General features: G+C 42.8%; 1 protein-coding gene across 1 annotated transcript in view; it reads right to left on the reverse strand.

Moving 5' to 3' along the window:
- Positions 1-8,691: 8,691 nt before the first annotated feature.
- LOC121386614 (ammonium transporter Rh type A-like) overlaps positions 8,692-17,915 on the reverse strand; it is a 17,076-nt gene continuing 7,852 nt past the window's right edge. The window contains exons 4-9 of the mRNA XM_041517572.1: positions 17,647-17,856; positions 15,215-15,378; positions 14,076-14,213; positions 13,388-13,521; positions 9,829-10,004; positions 8,692-8,885 (exon numbers count right to left, since the gene is read on the reverse strand). Of these exons, the coding sequence (XP_041373506.1) occupies positions 8,692-8,885; positions 9,829-10,004; positions 13,388-13,521; positions 14,076-14,213; positions 15,215-15,378; positions 17,647-17,856 (1,016 nt within the window). The remainder of the gene's footprint in view (positions 8,886-9,828; positions 10,005-13,387; positions 13,522-14,075; positions 14,214-15,214; positions 15,379-17,646; positions 17,857-17,915) is intronic.

Below are 17,915 nucleotides of genomic sequence, written 5' to 3' on the forward strand. Positions count from 1 at the left end.
CTTCGTATGGTGGAGGTTCAGTAATGGTTTGGGGTTGCCTATCACATGATTGTAAGCTGGATCTTGTCACCATCTAAGGCAACCTCAATGGTGATTGGTACATTCGTAACGTCCTGCATCCAATTGTTGTGCCGCATTTTGACAACCATCCACTCCCCACCAGACCTCTGTACATGGATGACAAAGCTAGGCCACATCGTTCCCGAGCAGTAACAGCTTTACTCCAAACTAAAGCTGTGACGACCCTGCCCTGGCCGGCCATGAGTTCTGACCTAAACCCGCTAGAGCATGTTTGGGACATCTTGGGCGTAGAGTACAGGCACTGACCCCACCTGTACAGACTCTGGCACAATTAGAGGCAGCTCTTCGTCGAGAATAGCAGCAGTTACCCATGCAGCAGATCAGACAACTTACTGGAGGGATGAGACGAAGGGTGGAAGTTGTCATCCGGGCATGTGGCGGGTCAATCTAATTAAAATTAGCTCCACTATTACATGTGAATCTAACACCAGCCAGTTGGAGCTCATGTCCACCAATCAAAACCTTACTTGCAGAATCCTGCCAGTGATTTAAAAATAATTTGAAAACATTCCGAATTATCCTGAGGGTATACGACATGCTTCGTGTGAATTACGAATGCCTTAAAACATGTTTTATTTTATAAAATAAATCATTTGTAATGTAAAACTGAAGACTGATTTAGTTTGGGTTTTTTTATAAATAAATAAATAATTTTTAATGTAAAATTGAAGACTGATAACCCACCCCGTACGTATTGGTATGGTTCGCTGTACTGCGGCCACTAAAATAGACTCGCCCGATATTTTTAGAATTTGTATGCTCCCAAATAACGGGATTGGTCAATATTTAAATTATTATTCACAGACGAAATGTTACCTGGACATTGGGGACTACGCAGTGTTGTTAGTTTTCAATCACTGGCAGGATTCTGCAAGTAATGTTTTGATTGGTGGACATGAGCTCCAACTGGCTGTCTTTAGATCCACATGTAATAGTGGCGCTAATTTTAATTAGATTGGTGGCGGGTTTACCCGCTATTGATGATTTGTGTCATGAATGTCATCTGTGAACTTCAAATGACATTTTTCATCATCAGTCATGACGTTGACTTGTGTTTCTGACTGCACCTCCATACTTATTGTGCCTCAGTTTTTGGCTCAAATACAGCATATTGCAATTCTTCTCGGAATCATGATTAAAATTTCCAAAACTGGATACACTTGTTATGTTTTCTTACTGTCAAAGAAGTATTCTTGCAAAACACATCTGTTTTTCCGAGGTTATGTTATCAGGCTTTCAACGCGAAACCTCGTAAGACAAGTCACTGTGAAAAATACAGGGGGTGCTTAACTTGTTTCTTTGTGTATATTTTCCTCTAAAGTTGAGTAAACATTAAGCAGGACAGAAAATTTGATTTAGACAAAAGCTAATACTTAAAGATAGAACATAGCTGTAAAGCCTTGTTGTCTTTTAAGACCTTTTAATGTAAACGCAATAAACATAACAGATGGAATGAATCAGATGTATTCGATAATTATCATTTCACTTGAACTTGAAGAATAATAAAAATGGCAACGAATGTATTCTGTTATCAACATTTTAATTATATCAGGAGCTATTAACTACCAGTATCTTTTATATAGCTACTTTTATTTCAGCTGATGGCCCAGGTAAAGGGGTTCCTTTCATGTTTTCAGTTTGCTACAATGGATCATTGTTCAAGTTAAATCGTCTTAACGTCAATTTAGCTCCGTAAACCTATGAATGTCTGAATTAATCATGTAGCGTGTCAGTTCCAGTCATTATTATCTGGATTACTGAATTTTTTTCATGTTCTTGTTTAGAAACATTAGTGTATCAGTGATTAATATGTGAAATATTTGCTATTGCGAACTAAATATCAGTGTAATGGTATTTATCATCCATTAAAGGCTTTTTTAGGAGATATCGCTGGCACTAAAATTTGCGATATCTCCTGTGATATTCTCCGCAGGAGATATTGTTTCTTATAATCTTGATTGGTCAAATTTTAATCACAAGACAATATTTTGTTACGTCATTGTGTTTGTTTCAGCGCTCATCCCAACATTAGCGACGTCACGCCACTGCCGTTCTGCTAGTTAACGAGTCTACCACTGCCAAATGTAGTATTTGCACAAATAATCAATGTCACATATTACTACCAATCACACCCACAGCTGCTTTTACACCTCGAACTTTGATATGGAACTCTTTACTTTGGTACTATGCAACCTTAAGCTAGGTTACTAGCACACGTATTTCAACTCCCGATTTATAATCATTATTGTACTTTTACATCTCGCTATGAGGGCGGGGCGTAACTCAGTGGTAAAGCGCTCGCTAAATGCGCGATCGGGTTGGGATCGAACCCCGTTGGTGAGCCCATTGGGCTATTTTTCGTTCCAAAAATGTCACAATTACAAAATGTTTGCCATTCAATGGCCGATGAATATAGTTAATCAATGTGCTCTAGTGGTGTCGTTAAACAAAACAAACTTTAACTGTATCTTTACAGTATCTTCGATCGCACATTAAAGGCATACTGTCACAGACCACTGACCTATTTAATTGTCTAACAAAGTATTACCTGAACAAAAATAATTTGATTTGTCCCTAAATGTACTTTATTCAATCATCTTCATAACCACCATACTCCATTTATTAATGACATTTTGTAAAAAGTATTGAATTATGGCAATGGTCCATAATTCAAAAACTAAAATTGCCGAGAGGGATGACATGGATTTCACTCCATCATGGTTTAGTTAAGGTGATGCGATAGCTGGATTTGGTTTCCAACAATTAATGTAATTTTTATTTAGTATCCATTTTTAGAGAAATAAGGTCCTTAAATCCGTGACAGTATGCCTTTAATTTTAAGAAAAATCGATACATCTCTAAACGCATGTTTACTAAAAGTAAATAGTAATGCTAGGTCACACTAGCAGCTAGTCTGAGCGCTCTTACAACTCGATTCTCGTCATATAACTCATTAGTTGTTAATCTGAGCGCTCTAACAACTCGATTCTCGTCATATAACCCATTAGTTGTTAATCTGAGCGCTCTTACAACTCGATTCTCGTCATATAACTCATTAGTTGTTAATCTGAGCGCTCTTACAACTCGATTCTCGTCATATAACCCATTAGTTGTTAATCTGAGCGCTCGTACAACTCGATTCTCGTCATATAACTCATTAGTTGTTAATCTGAGCGCTCGTACAACTCGATTCTCGTCATATAACCCATTAGTTGTTAATCTGAGCGCACCTGTCTAAGTTGGGAGTTGGAGGAAATTACAACACAACCGTCGAGTTGATCAACTTTCTGCTGGCAGTTGGTAGTCTGAGTGGTAAAGCGCTCGCTTGATGAGCGGTAGCTTTGGGTCGATCCCCGTCAGCGGAGCCATTGGGCTATTTCACGCTCCAGCCAGTGAACCACAACTGGTACATCAAAGGTCGTGGTATGTGCTATCCTGTCTATGGGATGGTGCATATAAAAGATCCCTTGCTGCTAATCGAAAAGAGTAGCCCATGAAATGGCGACAGCAGGTTTCCTTCGTCAATATCTGTGCGGTCCTTAACCATATCTCCGACGCCATATAACCGTAAATAAAATGTGTTGAGTGCGTCGTTCAATAAAACATTTCCTTTCCCTTATTTATTTTCTTCTATCAGTATGTTTGTAAATCTCGTCTTCATTTTTTATTAAATTATACAAAGAACATGGCACTTTTTTTCATCGTAAAGGATATTAAATTGTATACGACCAACCTCGGTGGCGTCGTGGTTAGGCCATCGGTCTACAGGCTGGTAGGTACTGGGTTCGGATCCCAGTCGAGGCATGGCATTTTTAATCCAGATACCGACTCCAAACCCTGAGTGAGTGCTCCGCAAGGCTCATTGGGTATGTGTAAACCACTTGCACCGACCAGTGATCCATAACTGTTTCAACAAAGGCCATGTTTTGTGCTACCCTGCCTGTGGGAAGCGCAAATAAAAGATCCCTTGCTGCCTGTCGTAAAAGAGTAGCCTATGTGGCGACAGGGGTTTCTTCTTAGAAAAACAGTGTCAGAATAACCATATGTTTGACGTCCAATAGCCGATGATAAGATAAAAAAAAGAAGCGATGTGCTCTAGTGGCGTCGTTAAATAAAACAAACTTTTTAAGTTGTATACATAGTCATATGTTGAATATGAGTGTGAATAAAGGCATGTTTTGTACACAGACAAACATAAGGTTACACATGTTTTAAGTGAAAACATTTCGTGACGTGCCTGGGGCTATTCTATCAGCGAAATGACATATACATACACTGACGTCCAAAAACGTTTCATATATAAAATTTGAATAATTTGATAAATATTGTTGCAAATGGAAAAGAACCAATTTACAAACCACTTTACACACACTTTGCATGTATCACCGAAGTACATTGTTTCATTCATTTCTGCTTATTTTCGTGCTTATATCCAATTAAGGTTCAAGCACGCAGACAGCCCACATAGCCGAGGTGTGTGTCCAGGACAGAGGGTTAGTTGTTAGTGGTTATTGAGAGAGAAGAGGGTGTTACACCTACCGATTGAGTCGTTAAAACTCGTTTTTTACTCGGTGGGAGCCGGTACCGGGCTGCGACCCCAGTACCTACCAGCGTTATATCCAATGGCTTAACCACGACACCACCGAGGCCAGTGTTTTTAAATATTGAACTTCATGATACTTTCATATTTCACACCTCAACAATCTCGACAGTCTGTCGAGGACAGTGGGTTAGTTGTTAGTACTTAGTGAGAGAGAAGAGGGTGTAGTGGTCTTGCACCTACCCACTGAGTCGTTAAAACTCGCTCTGAGTTGGAGCCGGTACCGGTTCTGCCAACCCTGTACCTACCAGCCTTATGTCCGGTGGGTTAACCACGACACTACCGAGACCAGTGTTTTAGATGTTGAACTTAAAGGGACATTCCTGAGTTTGCTGCAATGTTTAAGCTGTTATCGACTAACTTTTTAACAACTGTAATTACATATTAAATATATTTTTTTGCATAAAATATTAGTGGCTTTATATTAAACGTGTTTATGATCGTTCTAATATTTGTACTAGGTTAAATTTCATTTATTTTCTAAAATATTGTTTTCGTACGTACGAAATTATTTGAAGACACAGTCCAGTTTGGGCTTCTTACAAATATTAAGACGACCAGAAACACATTGAATATACAGACACTGATATTCTAAACAAGAAAATATATTTAATATGTAAGTTTAATCGTAGAAATATTTTATTAGTCGGAAACATCTTACAATGCAGCAAACTCGGGAATGTCCCTTTAATATTTTCATATCTCACCGTTTGATGGTTTTCTATAATACAATTTCAAACCTTGTGTAGATTTTCTTTTGGTCGTCAGCAGAGTTAGCATGTCGTTGACTACATTTACATGTTCACAAAAGATATCTTTATGAAAGTTGGTTTTGGTTAACGACACCACTAGAGAACATTGATTTATTAATCATCGGCTATTGGATGTCAGACATTTGGTAATTCTGACATATAGTCTTAGAGAGGAAACCCGGTACATTTTTTTTTTTTCATCCTGTCTATGGGATGGTGCATATAAAAGATCCCTTGCTGCTAATCGAAAAGAATAGCTCACGAAGTGGCGACAGCAGGTTTCCTTCCTCAATATCTGTGTGGTCTTTAACCATATGTCCGACGCCATATAACAGTAAATAAAATGTGTTGAGTGCGTCGTTAAATAAAACATCTCCTTCCTTTCTGTAAGGTGGTTCGCGTGTATGCTCCCCAAAACATTGTCAGGGCAATTTAGTGTTATATATTGTGGATGATGAATTTAAAACTAAACTAAAAAGGTCATTAAAAAGGGCATGTCAAACGGGTGGTAGGGGTCACGTAACCCATGGATACCAGTGACGTAGCGTGGGTTGCCTGCGCCCGGGGCATGTCAAACGGGTGGTAGGGGTCACGTAACCCATGGATACCAGTGGCGTAGCGTGGGTTGCCTGCGCCCGGGGCATGTCAAACGGGTGGTAGGGGTCACGTAACCCATGGATACCAGTGGCGTAGCGTGGGTTTGCCTGCGCCCGGGGCAAGGCAAGTATTGCGCCCCCTGACCAGTGGATCGTTAGCACTCCCCGAGTCCCTTCCACCAGTCCAGAATTTTGCGCCCAGGGCAACCGCCCCGGTGGCCCCTCCCACGCTACGCCACTGCTGGATACGCCACTCAATTAGTTCCTGTGTCACGAGTGAAAGAAAGAAAGAAAGATTTTTTTTATTTAACGACGCACTCAACACATTTTATTTACGGTTATATGGTGTCAGACATATGGTTAAGGACCGCACATATATTGAGAGAGGAAACCCGCTGTCGCTACTATTTTCGATTAGCAGCAAGGGATATTTTATATGCACCATCCCACAGACAGGGTAATACATACCACGGCCTTTGATATACCAGTCGTGGTGCACTGGCTGGAACGAGAAATAGCGCAATGGGGCCACCGACGGGGATCGATCTCACACCGACCGCGCATCGAGCGAGCGCTGTACCACTGGGTTACGTCTCGCCCCTGTGTCTGTTTTTAGGTTCGCGGTATTGGCATAGGTATTTTAACGACTCGATCTTTTCAAGCGTTTTGTAATCTTCAGCACGTCATATCTCAGGATTTAAAAAAAAAAAAAATCTGTTTGAAACATTAGAATAAAACTAAAAATAATGTCGAATGTTCTTTACTACGTCAAGTTTAGCCTAGAAAAAAAGGCACGTAAAAAGAATATACCATGAAATACAATTATGGCGTAGAAATAAATTGAAATTAATAGTAGGTTTTTTGTCTGTTTGCCCCCATCTCTGTCTATTTGTGTGTGTGTGTGTGTGTGTATGTGTGTATGTGTGTGTGTGTGTGTGCTTGTGTGTGTGTGTGTATGTGTATGTGTATGTGCGTGTGTGTGTGCCTGTGTGTGTATGTCTGTGTGTGTGTGTATGTGTGTGTGTGTATGTGTGTGTGTGTGTGTGTATTGTGTATAGTTCTAGAGTTATTTTATGTTAGGTGCGTGCGTGCACGTGTGTGTGTTTGTGTGTCTGTATTTGTACGTCCGTGCATAGGCGTACGGGCTCCCATTTGATTTGTAGGGGAGGCGGGGGGGGGGGGGAGCAGGCTGGTTTTTGCCTGGACAACAGAATACATAAGTCAAAAACTGGTTGTATTGTTTTAATAAGAACAATGCATATTATGTACAGCAATAAAATTTCAAATTTATAACAACAAATGACATAAAACGTAAAAGACTAATAGATATATATATAAATGTATAACAACAAATGACATAAAACGTAAAAGACATATAGATATATATATATAGGCCTACGTTATATAAACAATGTATGTTTAGCAAGCGTCATATATATATATATATATAATGTGGCTAGATTTTAAAAATTAGTATTGACGAACAATATGATGACGTCACAGTAGGTCACGTGGGTAGTTATGCAAATGATCTACACCTCCAGGAAAACAGGTATGTCGATGAGCAATATAGGTCTCATTATAGAGATGCCATCTGCCATTGAATTCCATGTTGCATTGACCAACTTCAACTGACGGGCTCTCGTTGGCACTAACAACATACACTATTGCGAACAGACATTATTTTCACTCCAAAATTGAGAACATTTGAAGAGTTCAGGCGCAAAACACGATATATCCATTTTTCATTTTCAGTGAAAATGGGTCTTTTAATTGGCGTATATCGCGTTTTGATAAAAAAAAAAAAAAAGAAAAAAAAAGGGATTTACCCAATACAATTTCATAAGGATCAATCACGTTTTGCAACCAATCAGCGGGCCTACGATTAGCCCTTACTGACATACAGTAATGGCTTTAACTAAAAACTAGAAAGAAAATGGTTTATATCGCGTTTTGCGCCTGAACTCTTCATTTCTGTCTCAGTTTTTAGCTATTTGACCGCACCTGGCTGTAGTACCGTTCCGAACAGCTGGTTCAGGAACCCATTCACAACCACCGTCTCTTCCGCTCTACACCCATGTCCCAAAAGGTCAATACACAAAATTACAAAATAACATGGCCAAAATCCAGCCAGAAGGCTTACCATTGAAAAATACCAATTGTTTTAAAGGGACAGGCCCTAGTTTCAACCCGTGAAAATTGACACTAAGTTTAGTTAATCTACAAGCATGTAACACATTTGGATAAAGTTACAATAGAGTGAAACATTAGTCTGTGACTTTAAAATGGTAAAATACCATCTAAATATAGACTAAAACTCGACTCCATAGCTGTTACTTTTCAAACGCACGTGCGTTTTTAAATATATGAGAAATGCATTTTGTGATGTTAAAAACACCAAGATTACCAAAAACACTTCGAATGTACAGTAATTGATAATCTAAACCATAAAATCTAAGTAAAGTATGATTTCAGTTATCAAAAACGGCTATAATAGTTTTTAAATATGCCTTAGTGTTTAAAAACTAGGGTATGTCCCTTTAATTCTTCCCCAATTACTAAAAGTGAATTTGTGAACCACATCATATGTCACAATTAGGAACTATAATGGAAGTCAACTGTGTAGTGACGCCATTGGAACATATAGCATAGCAGTCTTTCTTTAGAAGCACGTAACTTCCGGAACACACGTGATTTTAACGCTTGGGCCGGAGTCCATTTCTACGTCCGGACTCTTTTTAACAGTCACTATGGGTTCGGCGTCCGGAAACCCTTCGGGAATGTGCCAGAATCCAGCGTCATCAAAGAGGTCGTCTCCCCTCGGTCTGTCCAAAATCGGAAGCCTCATCAGGAATCCTGCAAGAGAGATCGATAGAAATATTGGCCACAGATGAGAGTTATCTTCCCATTTGGTTGTGGCAAATCCGGAAATTTGTCCGCGCAAGTAGTCTGCTGTTTGACTGTGATTATTTCATGGCAGACAGCTTTGAAGTGGCAACTATTTGACTGAAGATGACAGGGGAGAGCATGTAGTTTGTAAACATGTGTAACTTGTTGACATTGAAGACTTGTTTGTGGTAATTCTGCCCCATACAAAAGTAGTACTTTTTTGTGTAAACTGGCTGTACTCCGGCCAGGTTTAGTGGGTGTGTTTGTTTAAACCAATGTCCTGGGAGAAAGAGATGGACAACAGAGGTTAATTGTCCTTTTCAGGGTATGTTTCCCCCAGACAGGCAAATGTACATACAAAAATCCATGGGCCTGCTGATATTAATAAAAATGTTATAGCCACTAACGCTATATAGATACATATAGCGAAATTAATTGTGGTCCGTGGCCTATTAATACAATCTATCACAAACACGGGCGTAGGAAGGTGCCAAAAAGTGGGAGGAGGACATGTATAAATTTATACATGTACAAATTTGTTTGTTTTGTTTAATGATATAACTAGAGCACATTGATTTATTAATCATCTGTTATTGGATGTCAAATATATAAAAACCATCGCTACTGCTACTGCTACAAAGTGGGGGCCACATCTCCCCCATCCCCCCCCCCCCCCCCCCCCCCCCCCCCCCCCCCCCCCCCCCCACCCCTCTACGCGTGTAACAAAACAAGCGAAGAAATGTTTTGATGTTTGTTGGGGTTTTTTATTGGGTTTTGTGTTGGGTTTGTGGGTGGGGTTTTATGTTGTTGTTTGTTGTTGTTGTTGTTTGTTGTTGTTGTTTGTTTTGTTTTTTGGGGTGGGTGTATTTAATTATAGTAATACGGGTGTGTATCACAAAGTAGTCATTACCTGTTAGCATTCCGCCTATGAGGGCTATGCACAGTGTAACCACCAGTGCCAGCATCTGGTGGTACCCGCCTTGAACCGCCGCTGACCGCCCTAGCGCCGTGTCAGACTTGAGTGCCGGCTCTGAGGAGTTGGTAGTGTTTACGGGTTTCTCCATGGCAGGGAATATTTCATACAGACTGAAATAAAAGGGGGAAAAAAACAATATAATATTTCTACATTCACCAGCTATTAAACGTTGCATGTCGAGGGCGCAAAGCAGTTTCTAGGGGGGGGGGGGGGGCAAAGCAGTTTCTAGGGGGTTCGGGAGGTATGCTCCCCATAAACTTTTGAAAACTAGATGTCCTAAAATGCAATTTCCTGCATTCTACAAATAAAATTCATCTCTCACTTAAGATTTACTACCAATAATTGTTTTTATCCAGCCTCCCTACCCCTCGCCCTTGGTCCGCCGTGCCTGATTTGTGAAAAATCAGACCCACAGGAACCGGGAATGGAGGTCAGTGCGATGGTGGGGGAGGGGGGTGGGGTGGGGGGGTCTATATATAGCGCATGTTCCACTTTACGGGCCTGATTTTTAAATAGTTATGTACAAGCTAATCAATCCTACACAATTCTTATATATATATATAGTTAAGTCATGGATATCAATATAGTAATGTGCTGCAACTTGGCGTAAGCAGTGGTTTCCCGACTACTCTTGGTTACAAATAGACAAGTGTGTTGAAAATAATGTCGACATAAAAGTTCGTCCCTAAACACCGACTTCACTTGTTTGCGGCTCATATAGACTGCATGCGGCGCGTGCGTGCGATTCGACGTTTGCGTTTGTGTGGGGGCGGGACGTAGCCCAGTGGTAAAGCACTCGCTTGATGCGCGGTCGGTCTGGGATCGATCCCCGTCGGTGGGCCCATTGGGTTATTTCTCGTTCCAGGTCAGTGCACCACGACTGGTATATCAAGGGATCGATCCCAGAGCGACCGCGCATCAAGCGAAAGCTTTACCACTGTGCTACGTCCCGCCCCCTGCTGAAGGAGATTTTGAGGTCAAGGTCACATGACGTTTGACCTACAAAACGAAAGAAAAGGAACATTAATTTTGTTCAACAACTCAGCACATCTTAAATCAGGGCTATTTGCAGTGGTGTATCGCGGGGGGGGGGGGGGGGGGGACACGGGGACAATGCCCCCTCCACAATCACACCTTTTCTCTTTCGTTTTTTTACTGTATTAATTTTTATAAAATCAAACATACTAGTGGGTTGTACTCCTCTCCCCCCCCCCCCCCCCCCCCAAATATAAAATCCGGGATACATCATGGCTATTTGGTGGGTGTAACAAATGGTTATTTTGACACTTTCATACAAATTTTAGTAGTTTTGAATGAAAACAATATTTTATGGCATATCTCACCAATAGGCGGGATGTAGTTCAGTGGTAAAGCACTCGTTTGATGTGCGGTCGGTCTGGGATCGATCCCCGTCGGTGGGCCCATTGGGTTATTTCTCGTTCCAACCAGTGCACCACGACTGGTATATCAAAGGCCGTGGTATGTGCTATCCTGTCTGTGTGATGGTGCATATAGATCCCTTGCTACCAATGGAAAAATGTGGCGGGTTTCCTCTCTAAGACTATACGTCAAAATTACCAAATGTTTGACACCCAATAGCTGATGATTAATTAATCAATGTGCTTTAGTGGTGTCGTTAAACAAAACAAACTAACTTTTTTATCTCACCAATGGCAGACATGGTCGTACTTAATGCGACATTCAAAGTTTTGTGCACTTGGACCTTTGACCCGAAAATATACTATTTGTGTACTGTTACAATGATTAGTCGCACTGGCATAGCTCGACTGGGCTAAATCCTTCATCAAATGAAAGGAAAGGACAGGTTCTATTTTAACGACGCACTCAGCACATTTTATTTACGGTTATATGGCGTCGGACATAATTATGGTTAAGGACCACACAGATATTGTGAGAGGAAACTCGCTGTCGCCAGTTCATGGGCTACTCTTTTCGATTGGCAGCAAGGGATCTTTTATATGCACCATCCCACAGACAGGGTAGCACATACCACAGCTTTTGATATACCACCGACGGTGATCGATTCCAGACCGACCGCGCATTAAGCGAATGTTTTACCACTAGGCTACGTCCCGCTTTCTCCCTCATCAGTAATGAGTAGGCGTGGCCACTAACATCAGATGTGATTACAAAGTGTCAAGACACAACACGACTCATAGACAGTGTGGATGACCCCCGTCACCAATTCCCCAATGCGCGTGCCCACCCTCACCCCCCTCACCCGTATAAAATCTTGGTTATGCTAATGAGTAGGCGTGGCCACTAACATCAGATGTGATTACAAAGTGTCAAAACACAACACGACTCATAGACAGTGTGGATGACCCCCGTCCCCAATTCCCCAATGCGCGTGCCCCCCCTCCCCCCCCCCCCCCCCCCCCCCACCCCGTATAAAATCTTGGTTATGCTAATGAGTAGGCGTGGCCACTAACATCAGATGTGATTACAAAGTGTCAAGACACAACACGACTCATAGACAGTGTGGATGACCCCCGTCCCCAATTCCCCAATGCGCGTGCCCACCCTCACCCCCCTCCCCGTATAAAATCTTGGTTATGCTAATGAGTAGGCGTGGCCACTAACATCAGATGTGATTACAAAGTGTCAAGACACAACACGACTCATAGACAGTGTGGATGACCCCCGTCCCCAATTCCCCAATGCGCGTGCCCACCCTCACCCCCCTCCCCCGTATACAATCTTGGTTATGCTAATGAGTAGGCGTGGCCACTAACATCAGATGTGATTACAAAGTGTCAAGACACAACACGACTCATAGACAGTGTGGATGACCCCCGTCCCCAATTCCCCAATGCGCGTGCCCACCCTCACCCCCCTCCCCCGTATAAAATCTTGGTTATGCTAATGAGTAGGCGTGGCTACTAACATCAGATGTGTCAAGACATAGCACGACTCATAGACAGTGTGGGAGACCCCCATCCCCAACCCCCCCCCCCCCCCCCCCCATCTTCATAAATCAAGGCTAATATTCGTTCCTCGTATTCAGCCTTAATACATGTCGTCAAGAAATCGTGCCACAAAATGCTTAAATTTCATTGGATGCGATGAGATCTGATTGCAACGAATCGCAACGCTCCTTATAGATTCCTTTGTTATTGTAAACAAAGACGGCAGCGTCAGCGTCCGTGGAAACGTGTCGTGTTTGTCACGATATGTTAAAAAAAAAAGGTTTCGGCGGTTAATTTTTGATATTGCTTTTCAAGATTGTCATATGTTACCGCTGCTGTGATTGGTCAGCGATGTCATCGTGTAAGGGACATAATCGGTGTTGCAAATTGTCTTCCAATAGAGGGCGCTAGTAGTGGATATCAGTAATCTTGACTACATGTATCAAGGCTGAATACGAGGAACGAATATTAGCCATCCCGTATAAAATCTTGGTTATGCTAATGAGTAGGCGTGGCCACTAATATCAGATGTGATTACAAAGTGTCTAGAGATTTTTCCGCACCTCGGCCCGTATTTCTCTTCCGTCGCCAGGGCCGCCATTATCGCCCCAGAGATCCCAGCCAGCAATCCCGGCATGCCGTGCAAGTTGTTAACCCCGCACGTGTCGTGCACCTTTGACTTCCGTTCGATGTAATGCTGCAAGGAAATGAAAGGAAAGGAATGTGGGCAATTTTATATGAGAGAAGTCAGTCAGGGCAAAAATACATAACAAAATGTCATATATGCATGAAATAATATTTTAAAAAGCAAAAGAATGTTAAAGATTGTTTTGTTTAACGACACCACTAGAGTACATTGATTTATTAATCATCGGCTATTGGAGGTCCAACATGGTTATGCTAATGAGTAGGCGTGGCCACTAACATCAGATGTGATTACTAACATCAGGGGGGTCACCCACACTGTCTATGAGTCGTGCTATGTCTTGACACATCTGATGTTAGTAGCCACGCCTACTCATTAGCATAACCAAGATTTTATACGGGGGAGGGGGGTGAGGGTGGGCACGCGCATTGGATATGATGGATATTATATGATATTATATGATTGTAATATGATGGATATTATTCCAGCAGTTTTCTAGTCGAGTATATAACTTTGAGAAAATCTTACTGAGAGATACTTGAACTCTGCATGGATATTATTCCAGCAGTTTTCTAGTCGAGTATATAACTTTGAGAAAATCATACTGAGAGATACTTGAACCCTAGCGTGGATATTATCCCAGCGATTGCGCCGATGGTCAAAGCTCCCCAAGGTTCCAGGGGCATGTTTGCGCATGTCCCAACAGCAACGCCCCCTGCCAGCGTGGCATTCTGGATGTGATCCTGTCAAGAACAAACATTTCATGAACATGATTATGTCGTGATTGTTTTGGTTATGATGATGATGATGATGGTGATGATGATGATGGTGATGATGATGATGATGGTGATGATGATGGTGATGATGGTGATGATGATGATGATGGTGATGATGATGGTGATGGTGATGATGGTGATGATGATAGTGATGATGATGGTGATGGTGATGATGATGATGATGATGGGGGATTGATATCATGGTGATGATGATGATGATTGTTTTTAGTACTATTATTATTATTATTATTATTATTATTGTGATGATGATGATGATGATGATGATGATGATGACAGGATAGTACATATCACGGCCTTTGTTACACCAGTTGTGGAGCACTGGCTGGAACGAGAAATAGCCCAATGGGGCCACCGACGGGGATCGATCCTAAACTAACTGTGCATCAAGCGAGCGCTTTACCACTGGGCTACGTCCCGCCCCTGGGATGATGATGATGATGATGATTGAGATGGTGGTGCTGCTGCTGTTGCTGTTGCTGATGCTGATGCTGATGCTGATTAAATATGTGACCCACCATTTGGATCCGCCAATGATAGTGTGTTACACATTTGTTTTTTGGGTTTTTTAGAAAGTAAGTGGGGGGAGGATTAGATTCCTAAAAAAAGAAATGTTTTGGAGAAGAAAAACAAATCACTCGTAATCGGGAGAAATAAGCACCCTTAATATGATTTCAGTATCTCAATGTACAATAATTTGAAACCTACTTATGTAAATTGTTAGATTTAACATTATTGGTTTCTAAAACAAGTTCTATAATAAACTGCTTTTCTCGCAGCTGGTTGAACAGGCTTCAAAGTAAGGTGCGCGCTATTTTGCACTTCGTAGATTAAACTGACGAGGGTAGTTTTTTCAGGCGAGTGATCGCGCACCTGTGTGTATTAATTAGTTAAATTACACGCCTTCGAGTGTGAGGTGCACGTGAGCGATGGAGCGCGATGGTGGTTACCATTTCAATGTGTCCGTGTCGATGAACGCTGCTGGAAATAGCGAAGGAAACGATCACGCTGGCGACCAATGAGAAGTACGTGTTGAGAACCGCTCGGTGCTGTTCGTCATTTTCCGCCGCCCCGCTGTTAAAACTCGGCCAGTACATCCAGAGAAACAGCGTACCTAATTATAGCAAGAAGAAAAAATAATATAACATAATGAAAGAGATACGGGGAAATAGAATGAGAGAAACGAGACAAAGAGACATAGACAGAGAGATATATGACTTTGTGATGCAGTTAGAGACTGAGAGAGACGGGCAGAGATAGATGGACAGACAGCCAAAGACAGAGAGAGAGAGAGAGAGAGAGAGAGAGAGAGAGAGAGAGAGAGAGAGAGAGAGAGAGAGAGAGAGAGAGAGAGAGAGAGAGAGAGAGAGAGAGCGAGCGAGAAAGAGAGAGAGAGATAAAGAGAGAGAGTGAGAGACAGACAGACAGACACACAGACAGACAGACAGACAAAGACAGAGAGATATGAGTGTGTGATGTAGTTACAGACTGAGATAGACGAGCAGAGATAGATGGACAGACAGCCAAAGACAGAGAGAAGGAGGAGAGAGAAAGAGAGACAGATGGAGGAAAGAGAAAGACAGAGAGATAGAGAGAGACAGACACATGATGATGATGTACATACGAAGTATCTACGGACATACAGACAGACAGAGAGAGAGGGAGTGAGTGAGAGAGATGATGATGATGATGATGATGATGATGATGATGATGATGATAACTAGTTTAACGTGCCCATATACCACTAGGGTTTCGAACACGCCCATCCCGAGTCTGACCTCCGATAAGATCGGTGGCCTGACTCGGGATGTGGGGGGGTGGGGGGGGGGGGGGGGGGGGGGGGGGGGTAGTGTTGAAAATGGGCAGAATTTTGAAAATAGCAATTAGTAAAAAGTTAATAGAATAAAATAAAAAATTATAATAAAAATTACAAGCCAAAAATAAGAATTGACTGCTCGGCCGAATATTTATATAATTTGGAGCATTTTAGAAGGACAGTCCAAAAATAAATAAGAGAAACAAGAGAGGATCGGACTATTTAATAATATTTTTACAAAATAAGTAATTTCCACATAAAATTTTGAACGAAGGTCTAAATGTTTAAAGTCCGATCTATATGTCCACGTGAGTGGCCTCGTTAAAGCCGTTGGAGGTTGGCCTACGGCGAACCGATGAGCGGAGAACCGGCAAAGGCGGGGATGAAGTGCTTCCATCTCTGGTCGGCGAGGATGATTATGACACTCCGGTAGTCGTTGCCGAAAAGGGCCTTGACGATCCTGTGGATGATGTGACTATCCGTCTCTCTAACTAGGACCGCTGTCGGTAGACTCCTTCTCGGCGCTGAGTTAGTACCAACCCCGTCTTGCCGGCTGTAGATTTGATGGTGTGTAGCTCGTAAGCGCTTCCATCAGGTAGTTGTTTCAGTTCTGGTTTCACTAGTCCGCCCATCTGTGATGCCGGATCCGAGGTGTCCCCCTGCACGAACTTCAGGAAGCAGGACCTGATTTTCCCGATCTGAACTTTCCAGACGGCTTCCGAGTCGGAGGGGGACGGTGCTTGTGAAGGTGGAGGCCGGGCCTTGTCAGGTTGGTCGCTCGGCTGAGCGACGGCCTTCCTCTTTCCAACGGCGGCTGATCGGGCCGATGGCTTGACGACTGGCAGTACCGGGGATACCGGCCAGTTCTGTCTGGGCCACGTAGTGGTCGGCGATGGAGGGCCTTTACAGGGCGTCTCACACACCGCGGTGTTGAGTCTGTCCCTCTCGGTGGTCGACGGTTCCGGCGTAGCTGGTTACCTCGACTCAGGCTGGGCTGGGCGCGGCGTCGCAGAAGGGATCGCCCTTCTGGCGGTTGGGCCGCCAGTTTTGGTTCCCCCTGGCGCACTTTTCCTCTTCCTCCATCTCCTCCTCTTCTTCTGTACGATCGCGTCGCCGTACACCAGTCACGGAAGCCCGTGATCCGGTGTACGTGACGCGATATTCAAGTAGCTTCCCGTAACTCAGTAAGAGTACCCCAGGTGGTGTGGGTAACTCGAGAGTACATGGCGAGACGTCTGTCCTCATCGCAAGTTAGCTTGGAAGTGAGTGAGATAGAGATGCTTATATCAAATTAAGGTCCAAGCACGCTGTTCTGTGCACACATCTCAGCTATATGGGCTGTCGGTCCAGGACAGTGGGTTAGTTGTTAGTTGGCTAGTGAGAGAGAAGAGGGTGTAGTGGTGTTACACCTACCCATTCATGAGTCATTAAAACTCGCTCTGAGTGAGAGCCGGTACCAGGCTGCGAACCATGTAAGTACCAGCCTTATGTCCGATGTCTTAACCACGACACCGCCAATGCCGGTTCGTATAGGTTTCGCTTGTTTATCGTTTAGTAGAACCTTACCGACCATGGAGAAGAGTTCCGAGTGGTAAACCGTCGTCTCTTTCTTGGACCGGTCGATGTCATGGAGGTAGAGAAATCGCGTCACGGCCAGACCAAAGTACGCGCCAAAAACATGGACGTACATAGACTCTCCGATGTCAGAAGCCTGGGAATTAAAGGAAATGAATGTCTGTTTGCTTAATAACACCTTAAATTTCAGCTTTATGGGATCTACCATGTGGCTATTTTGTCACTCAGGAGGGCACTGGCGTTCCTGGGGAGAGGGAGGT

This window comes from Gigantopelta aegis, chromosome 12, assembly GCF_016097555.1.
Source record: "Gigantopelta aegis isolate Gae_Host chromosome 12, Gae_host_genome, whole genome shotgun sequence".
Classification (NCBI taxonomy): Eukaryota; Metazoa; Mollusca; class Gastropoda; order Neomphalida; family Peltospiridae; genus Gigantopelta; species Gigantopelta aegis.